Below are 9,593 nucleotides of genomic sequence, written 5' to 3'. Positions count from 1 at the left end.
ATTATAAAACCCTCACCTGGCCAAGCTTCAAAAGCCAAAACTACATGCTCACGTCTTACAGCAGAGCATTCCTCACAAACAGAACCGACTTTAGAGGGATGGAGAGGCTGCAGACAAAACAGAATATTGTGCTTGCAAAAGATAACAAAACACGCTCAGAGATCAGGTTTTTCAGTTATCTGCAAAAATCAAAGAGTTACACCCGGTAAATAGCTAAAAGCGCTCTCTTTTAATCCCAGCAAAAAGAGAAACAAAACTAAGTGATGGAGAAAATATCCTCTGTAGAATTACTCTGATGACTAACATGGATGGGAACATTAGGGCTTATTCATAATAAGGCTTATAGGTAATACCTTTCATCCAAGGCTCCTTAAACACCTGCTTCCTCTAATATTAACTGGATAATTGTGGGGTGATGTCAGAGACATGTGCCTGAATTAACATATGATTAAACTATGCATAATCAAACTGACATTGAAGCTTTTCTTGGAATTCAGGCCAGTTAACATTTTTTGGAGGTCTATTAAAAAAAGCCTGGCAGTGAATTTATCGTGGCAGGAGAAATGTATGAATAAGACTTTTGCTGGTTGGGTGCCAACTGGCAAAAAGTGGCTACTTTTCCATTGAAATGCCACAAGCGCAGTCCATCATTTCCCTGGTGTTAACAGGGGACATTTTTTTTCCAGACCACTCCAATTCTCATACCGCATGCTGTGTAATTAGAATTTAGCTTTTCTGCATTATTCATTTGATACAGAGACAAATATACAGTACATGTGAAGGGAGGCAGCCAAAATAAGCAACAGGAAAGAATGGAAAACATGGCTGCTGTAGGGACTGGAGCCATGACCTCTTCAGCCATACTCGGGGCACAGCTTTAGGTGTGGTCAGTTGGCCAGCCCACCACTTTCCATACTGAAATATTACAACTATTCAACAAAGCTACAGACATTTATGTTTCCCAGAAGGTGAACTTTTCTGACTTTGGTGACTTTGGTTCCCTCCACCACAGAATGCAAAAGTGCATGTCTAGAACAGATGAGACATATTTTCACTTACCCAGGCAAATATCTCCACGATTACTCGATGGGTTGGTACATAAGTTTGCAAACAATTTGCAAGCAAACACAAGACAAACTGACGAGGATTAACAAGATGTTACTGGGAACAGGTGACACACAACAGGGCAGGGCAGGCAATCACAAAGGAGGGAAAAAAACACAAAGACAGGAAGTGACATCAAAACAGAGGCACAAAGGAAGTGACTACAAAATAAAACAGGAAATACTAAAGAGTAAACAAAGAAGCCAGACCAGAGACCAAACAAGAGTCACTGTAGGGGCTGATCATGACACCCTCAGGATGCATTGTAATGACTTTGGTGATCCCTTCACCTTTTATTGAAGGGCACTATCAGGTCAAAGTTTAAATTTGTCCAGTATTTAGGTTTGTGACCATATACCTGCAAATCCTTCAGCCTCAGCTGTACTTTGTGCTATTTGTATTAGCAAATGTTAGAATGCTAACACATTAAACTAAGATTTCAAATGAATTAAAAATGCTATCAGCATGTTAGCACTGACAATGTTTGCATGGTGACTTTAGCGTTTAGCTAAAAGTACCACTGTTGCTCAGTGGGTTTCCGAACCACTAAGCCACACTGGCACCAGTCCAGCCTGATCGCTCGGGTGCAAGGGTCAAAGAGGCTTGAATGAGGCCTGTCGACTCCTCTGATTTACTCCTCACAGCGATGACAGCATATTCCTCATCAAAGCTCTGCCAGTGCCAACATGCACTCAAAACCTGGGCCGTAATCCGCCTTTAGGAGGAACGTATTAACCCGTGCAATGCATTTAATAGCACAGGCACTTTTCACTTGCGCTTGGTCATCGGGATTTGAGGGGACAAAGACTGAAGGGAGTGGGGGAAGATGGAGGACTGAGAACTATAAGATGGGGGGATAGAGAAAGTAAAGAGGTGGACATAGAGAAGAAAGGCAGCTGGACAGAGAGAGCGAGAACCCACTCTTCTCTCAGCTTATGTCCAGACACAAGAGAACCTTCTGTGCTTTAGCTGCTGCCAAGCATATTCTTCTGCCACACAATGACACCATAATTACAGAGCTGAGACCAAAGGAAGACAGCCACTGCCCACTTAGCCTCCACAGTAGGAAAATCAGCAAACACAGGACAATTATACAACTATACTGCTGCCGCTGCCACGGCTCTGTCTTCACATCCTGTCTCCTCTGGATCTTTAGTGTGTTTTCCTTAAGATAACAGTCATTTTTCTATTGTGGCCCAAAGATGGAGGATATTTTCTCACATCTGCACATCCAAGAGGGATGGAGTAATCCCCTTTCCTGCTGCAGGCTCCCCAATATGTTATAGCATTAACATTTAATCACTAGTCTATAGAAATGCCAAAGCCTTCTGAACAGTCTGAAGGAATGATATTCCCGTCATTGTTGCTGGACTGCTCAGAGGTAGAAAGCGCTCAACAACATATAATACTTTTTTTCTGTTGAGAAATGATAATATCTCCAGAGCTTTTATTGGTGCACCTGCTGTGATTAGTGTTTGGCACCGTGCATGAATGGTTGATGTACTGCAGCCGTAGGCGATTATTATCCCCACCACATTCATCTCACCAAGACCATTGATTTGCAATTAGTCCAGGGGTGATGTTACACACTCAGGTCTCTCTTTTACAACCAGGTACAGTATCTTTTGTGTGCTGAGCTCAGCTATTGTTGTTGAGTCCCACTGTGTCGCCCCGGGCTCTAAGTCACTGTGGATAAAGTATTCAGTCAGTGTGATGCTGTCGACTTCCACCGTGATCCTCTAAATTGCTGTGTATAAGTATGCAGGCGGAGTGGTGGTGTGTGTCTCCTCAGTCTCCCGCTCTTCCTGCTTCGTGAGGTACGCAGGCGGTTTTATCAAACCCTGACTGGGAAGACAGATGGCTTTGAATAGGGGAGCCTAATGTAAAAGTGTGTGGAGTATGGCGGAGGGGGAGATAAGCAGCAGCCGGCCATTTCTCTCTGGCTGTGTTGGGGTACAGGGCCTTAAATCACCTGTTATCTCCTGCAGCCTCAGCCAGACGCTAATGGTCATCACAGCGGGCTGAACCCCGCAGGCAGCGGCAGGGGGAGGAGGGGTGGGGGCTGAAGCTGTGGACTCTCTCCACCGCTGCTGCAGCAGGCTTCACATGGACACACAGAGTGACGGTGGATGTTTCAGCAGGAACATTAGTCTTTGCGCTGTACAGTAGAGCAGGCACCCCATCGACATATAGCCCATTAGGGTACTGTAAAATGTGACATCATTATCCAGGCAGAACTACATATCAAAAACTGCACTTTTAAGGAATATTCTGTTTCTTAGAACTTAGATCTTCCTTTCAGAGTTTTGGCCATCTTTTCCATTGGTAATGATAGCACTGTACTCCCTAAACTAACTGCTGATATCTGGGAGGACCGCAAGATGGTGACAACAAAGTCCAGCGGGGAAAGAAACATGAGACATTCAGACAAGTTGTGAACAATCCAAGAGTTTAACCAGATTACCTAAACCAAGCACAGCAGTGGTGGCAGCTAATTACCGAGAGTAATTGATCACACTGGAAAACAAAGCGAGACACGGGGTCTCTCATTAGTTTGTTTGTAGGTTCATGTGCATGTTCACAAATCACATAGGTTTTAAGATCTGTTTTCTGTTTAGATTAGCAGAAGTTTTTTTTTTTTCTTTAATGTTGAACTTGAAAAATAATACCTGAGAATGTGTGTGTGTGTTTTTTTAAATTTGATTTCTGTCTATTTAGTCATGAATATTTAATATTGTGAAGAGATGCCTAAGATATGAAGGGAAGATTTCAGGGGCTTTTAAGCCTGGGTAATTATCTGACTGCTCATGTTTCTTGCACTGTCAGACGTATTCCCTGATCTCAACAATTACTGACAGAAGTAATGGTCAAAACCATGGCTATGAAAATAACACAGATGTTTTGTAATAAACTGCAATTATCCTTTAAAACACTATCACACACAATCACAACATTACGTTCACTGCCATCATTACCATATATTAATGTGCCATTATTATGACATCATAGTCACAGTGCTAATAACACGCTTGGTCTTCATCTTGATGGTAATACAAAGCGCTTTGTCTGTTTTACAACAAAGGGAGCCACTGAGAGTCGAGTGACTGCAGCTCCATTATCTGTGTGAGATCACTCCGTTTTCAGACCAGCTGTGTTCTTCATGAAACTGTCAACAACTCCACTGCTGCTACAAGCAACTCGCGAAATTGTTGTCAGCGTGTTCTGCTTATATTTCTGACAAAAAAATCAGCAAGCTATTCTCCACACAGTGATATCTAATTAGGTACTTAAAATCTGTTTTATCTGTTATCACTTACTGTAATACTTGCAGGGTGATATCAGTGTGCAGACCATTTGTGGACTGCTAGTTTTATGAATATCAACAGAACAGACTCATTTTGTTTCTGCTATTTTTGTAAAAAATAATCTAGACACAATACGCAGCAGAGTATGCAAGTGAATGCTTCAAAACAGTGTCTTCCCACAGTCAAATCAGTTTGGAAACCCAACAGTGAAGTAAATCCTGGAAAACTTTAAATCAAAATTCATTGTTAATGATTTGATGATCATTAATCTGGGAAAACCTGTTGAAGGTTTTAAACTTGATGTATGAAGCAAATAAGAAAATACACATTTCTTATTTCATGCATACAGACAAGTAACGCGGTAGCAAAGTGTTTTTACGGAGGTTTGCTGCTTTCCAAATAACAATATAGTCCTCTGGTGTGTCAGCGCTCCATTAGAAACACAGATTTACTGGATTCACAGCAGAGATCACATTTAAGTACAGCACGTGTGCCAAACAAAACGCCTTTGTTCCTCTGAGTGATGATGTGCCTCTCGCTGGCTTACACCGGCCTGCTCTGTGCCAAGAATCAGATTTATAGAATCAGGTTTATAGTGAGTCGAGATAACAGGTGGGATTAAAAATACTGAGCTAATAAAAGTCAAACTGCAGCTGATTGCTGAGTTGATTTAAGGTGAAGAGAAGGAAGATTGACACCCTACAATCTTCTGCCTTATGAAAACCAGACAGCTCCTTGTTCGAGTTCCTCCCCTCAGCTTTGATGTGGGCCAGGTACCGTAGGGCAGGCTTCACTTGTTACTGCTGCGCCAACAGAGAACTGATTGGAGCCGGTCAGGACTACAATAATCATTTCCATTTCCTCTCCCCTTTTTCATGAGTCAGTCAGAATTAATTCAGCTGCCCTTTACAAGATTAGAATTCCACACGGCGATGGCGTACCCACTTATCTCTACATAATACGAGTTCCATCAGAGTTACACGGCCACATTGAAATCTTGGTCTGTGTTCTCAGGGCATTGAAGGATAGGTTCACAACTTTTCAAATCTGCCTTAAAACAACACTCTCGTGCTCATATGCACATTGAAAGAGTCATTGGTCACTGTAATCCTCCCCGCACCCCCCACCCCACCCCCTGAAACAATCCCCTCCAAAGACAATTCCAGTGTAAGAGCCAGGGAGCAAAATCTTAAGTCAAATCTGTGCAAGATTTTCACTTCAGCCAAAGCCAATATGAGGCTTCAGCAGTCTCAGTTTTTGTCAAGTAGGATATCTTCTGAGCTCATGCTTTTTTTAGTTGCTTAGCTTCATGGATGGCCTTGACAGTCAGCCCCCAGCTTTGACTGAAATATTTCACAACTATTGCACGAATTGCCATGAAATTCTGTGCAGACATTCGTGGTGCGCAGAGGACTAAGGTGATTACTTTGATGATCCACTGACTTTCTTGACATTTTCCGAAATTTCGGTTTGCCCTATAAGTTGGCTCATGAGCAGAAAGCTGCAAAGGAAATGACATTTCCATCAGCATCAGCTGTTCTATGTATTTAGTGCTGATTAGCAAACGTTAGCGTGGTGAACCTGGTAATTATTACCTGCTGAACATCAGCATGTTAGAAGTGTCACTGTGTTTGCACGCTGATGTTTGCATTCAGCTCAAAGCCCCTCTGTGGCTAAGTAAAGCCTCACAGAGCTGCTGGCATGGTCTGTTGTCTTGTTAGTACAAAATTCCCCACTGCAGCTCAGCAAGGAAACGCTGTTTGGGGAAACAAAAAAGAAGGAATTCAGCACAAAACAGGGGCTGTGGATTTTGTCCCTCATCTCTTACAGAGTAGTTGCCTCAGGAGGGGATCTCTCATGGCCAGTATGGAGCGGGGGAAGCAAGCAATAACTCTACTGTACTGTTTTAAGTCAGACTTGAAAAAAATATGAATCTGTCCTCTAAAGCAAAGCTGTGGGAAAATTTAACCTTTTGACACCTGTTTGGAAATGGATGAGGCACTCGGACCGGACAGTTTCCCTTTCAACACACAGCTTCATGTGGGAGGGCCCGCAAATGGCCTCACTGTGCTCTCGACGAGAGCTGCAACAATTAGAAAACAAATGCAGAGGAAGAAAAAAAAAAAACCTGCTAAAAACCTGAATGCTCTCCATCAGAAGCGGTGGCCAATTAACAGAATAATTAACTGAACTAACGTCTCTCTTAAACGACTGTCACAAACCACTGTGACAGCAACGAGTGTATTTTAATTAAAGTGCCCTCCAGTTAGCGTGTGCGTTTATAAAGCCCACGAGGGACTCTTTCCCAGTGAAAAGAGATGTTCAGTGAACTGCTGTATGCTGCATGTGCATTGTGAATACTTTGTCAATGTGGGCTAAATTGGTTGTGGATTGTTGTCAGGCAGGGGGGGGAAAAAAGGCAATAAAACTATTATTCTCCCTCGCACACACACAGAAAAAAGCTCATCTCCGCTACCACTGCTGCGACTTTCCTTATGGGTGCCCAATGAAGCATGCAGATCAGCATTGAAATTAAAGAGGAATCTGTAATGAAACTCCCAGAGCCCCCTGAGTAAGAAAGTAACAAGACAGCCCATAAATAAGACACAGAGAATGAGATCATAAACGATTTAGACATGCAGGAAGTAGGAAGTAGGACACCAAACAAGAACAGGAAGTCTATTGGTACTTTAATAACGCACCTGCGATGCGGCTGCATGGAGAGAAATGTTTGGTATTTGGGGCAGAAATGTCTTGTAGCTGTCACGAGGCATAGTTAAATAAAGGATGGTAATGTCTCTGTTGAAGTTACTGATCTTGGGCCGCAGTTTGAAATGTAAATCAAAGACTTGAGATTTAAGAGTTTTTGCTCCGAAATGGCTGGAAAATGGATTCACGCTCTTATGAATGATTTATAAAACAAACTACTGGTGCTTTTTGAAGGTAGGAGGCAGCTCTAATCCTAGGATGCCAAAAATGATATCAACTTTAGAAGCAGGGTCTTCCTTTTTTATGGTGATATCAAAAGATGAACTTCAGGTAATGACTTTTACTCTTCAAAAATGGATGGATACCCTTCAGGAAATGAACTCTTCAAATATGAAAAAAAAAAAAAAAAAGCCTTGATTCTCAGTTTGGAATGTGTGTAATGTATCTGAAGCATTTTCAACCTGATTGAACAAGCAGGTGTCGCCCGTTAAGAGACGGAGGAGCAGATGGTGAAACGAATCAGACCGAAGGGAAAAATGCCGTGTTGGTTTCTCAAGTTTATTCGATCTGTGGTTATCAAAGACAATGCCCAAGAACATAAGTTATGAAAAAAAAAAAAAAAGCCTTCATGATGGGGACTCTGAGTTTGATATGACATAGCATTATCATTTCTAAACGTAGGCATATTTTTCCTCATTTATTTTAAAAACAGCAATGTTAAAAGTAAAAAAAAAAGAAAAAAAAGAAACAAACAGATGGACAGAAGAGACAGCAGAGGTGCCAAGAAGGACATTATCTCAGTGGAGTGCTTCTTTTGGTGAGCCTCGGGACGGCTCCTGTGTCTGTGTGTGTGCGTGCACCATGAGTTCACCGTACTCCACATAATCTTACCATTGTTCACTAGAGGTCACCAGCGCAGTGACTGCAGATCACCATTGTTCCAAGTGCTGGGGGCTGAGGACAGTTCCCCACTGTCACCGCCAGTCTCCCGCTGGCCACACAAACACTATTCAGTCAAGAGGAAAGCCAGAAATAAAAACACACACTGCTCACCGACAACCAGGCACCAGGTCGTGACATGGCCCCTTAGACTTTAACAACACACACAGGCACACTTGATTGCACTCGCATCCATCCTCATACACACACACACACACACACACACACACACACACACACTGTACAGTACACAATGCACAAGCCCAACACACACAAAATTAAGACCGTTAAAAACACTCGATAAAAGCACAATATGGTATTATAAAATTAATTGCACATGTAGAGACAAGATGGAGGAAGATGGAGTGGAGCAGGGGGGAGTGGGGAGGGGCAGCGGTGAGCATGGCAAGAAGAGGATACAGTACATTCAGTAAACAAAAAAAAAAAAACAAACAGAAGAAAAAGAAAAAAAGGCAAGATTAGAATCAAAACCAGTGGAAAGAATTAAATAAAAATCAAAACACTTTTTTCCAGTTTGTCATTTTTTGTTTACAGTCATTGATTCGAAGCTCACTCCAGGGTGCGCCAGTCTTACAGTAGTCCCAGTCTTATCTCAGGAGAGTGAGCTCGGTCAGTTGTGTAGATTTTAATTGTTTTCTTGCTTTATTTAAAATCAATGTTCACGTCTACATCTCTACAGATCTGACGTCAGAGCGCCAGGCGGGGGAGTAGTGGTAGGGTGCATGTCTTCCATGACCTGACATATGCACAGGCATTTACACAAGTGCTCACACATGTTCGCGCACACATACACACACACACGCTCTCACGCATAAACACACAGAGTGCATTCTCATTCCTATCACCCCTGGGTACAGGCTTTTTCTTTTCTTCTCAGCTTAGCGCACTAAGTATGTCTCTCTCTTCTGTACAAAAGCAGCCTCGTTCCCTGGAATCGGAGTCTGCGTGTTTCTCCTCACTCCTTCTCTTCCTTTATTTTATTTTTTTTTTTCATTTCTTCTTTTACTTCTTTTGAGAGTTGAGCAGTTTGTCTGCCTCGGGGTACGTTGGGTACTTCACAGTTTCGATTTTCTCTTTGACCTTGTAGGAAGGGTAGAGGCCAGTGCGGCCCAGTTTGCGGTTGATGCCTTTGGAGTATCCGTCCCAGTGGTTGCCGGCCACGCCGATCACGTCCCCGGGCTCCAGGGGAATGTCCTCGCTATTGCGCGGCTGGTGGGGGTAGATGGCGATCTGGTTGTGGGCATTTTGACCTCCAAAATAGTAGATATCATCCAGGGAGTAAAAGAAGGAGGAGGCGTCTGGATGCAGCGTCTGCATAATCTCATAGGCCACACGGCAGACCTTCGACAGAAACAGAAGCAGGGATTATTTTCATTTTTAGATCTATAAATGTAGAGGAATCTGTCTTGATGACAATGCTGGAGAGGCATGAGAGCACTCTGGTGGAGGGACAAAAGGAGCTCTCACTGTAAGACACATATATTTAATTTCGGTATTGATAAAAGAGGGATAAAA

The 9,593-nt window shown here is 42.8% G+C and overlaps 1 protein-coding gene across 1 annotated transcript in view; it reads right to left on the bottom strand.

Annotated features, from left to right (window-relative positions):
- Positions 1–8,985: 8,985 nt before the first annotated feature.
- fut8b (fucosyltransferase 8b (alpha (1,6) fucosyltransferase)) overlaps positions 8,986–9,593 on the bottom strand; it is a 74,042-nt gene continuing 73,434 nt past the window's right edge. Inside the window, exon 10 of the mRNA XM_041064894.1 lies at positions 8,986–9,419. Coding sequence (XP_040920828.1) covers positions 9,081–9,419 — 339 coding nt within the window. The 3' untranslated portion in view covers positions 8,986–9,080. The remainder of the gene's footprint in view (positions 9,420–9,593) is intronic.

This window comes from Toxotes jaculatrix, chromosome 19 (assembly GCF_017976425.1).
Source record: "Toxotes jaculatrix isolate fToxJac2 chromosome 19, fToxJac2.pri, whole genome shotgun sequence".
Lineage (NCBI taxonomy): Eukaryota > Metazoa > Chordata > Actinopteri > Toxotidae > Toxotes > Toxotes jaculatrix.
Note: the sequence above shows the minus strand (reverse complement) of the source record. Positions and strands in the feature narration are given on the sequence as shown.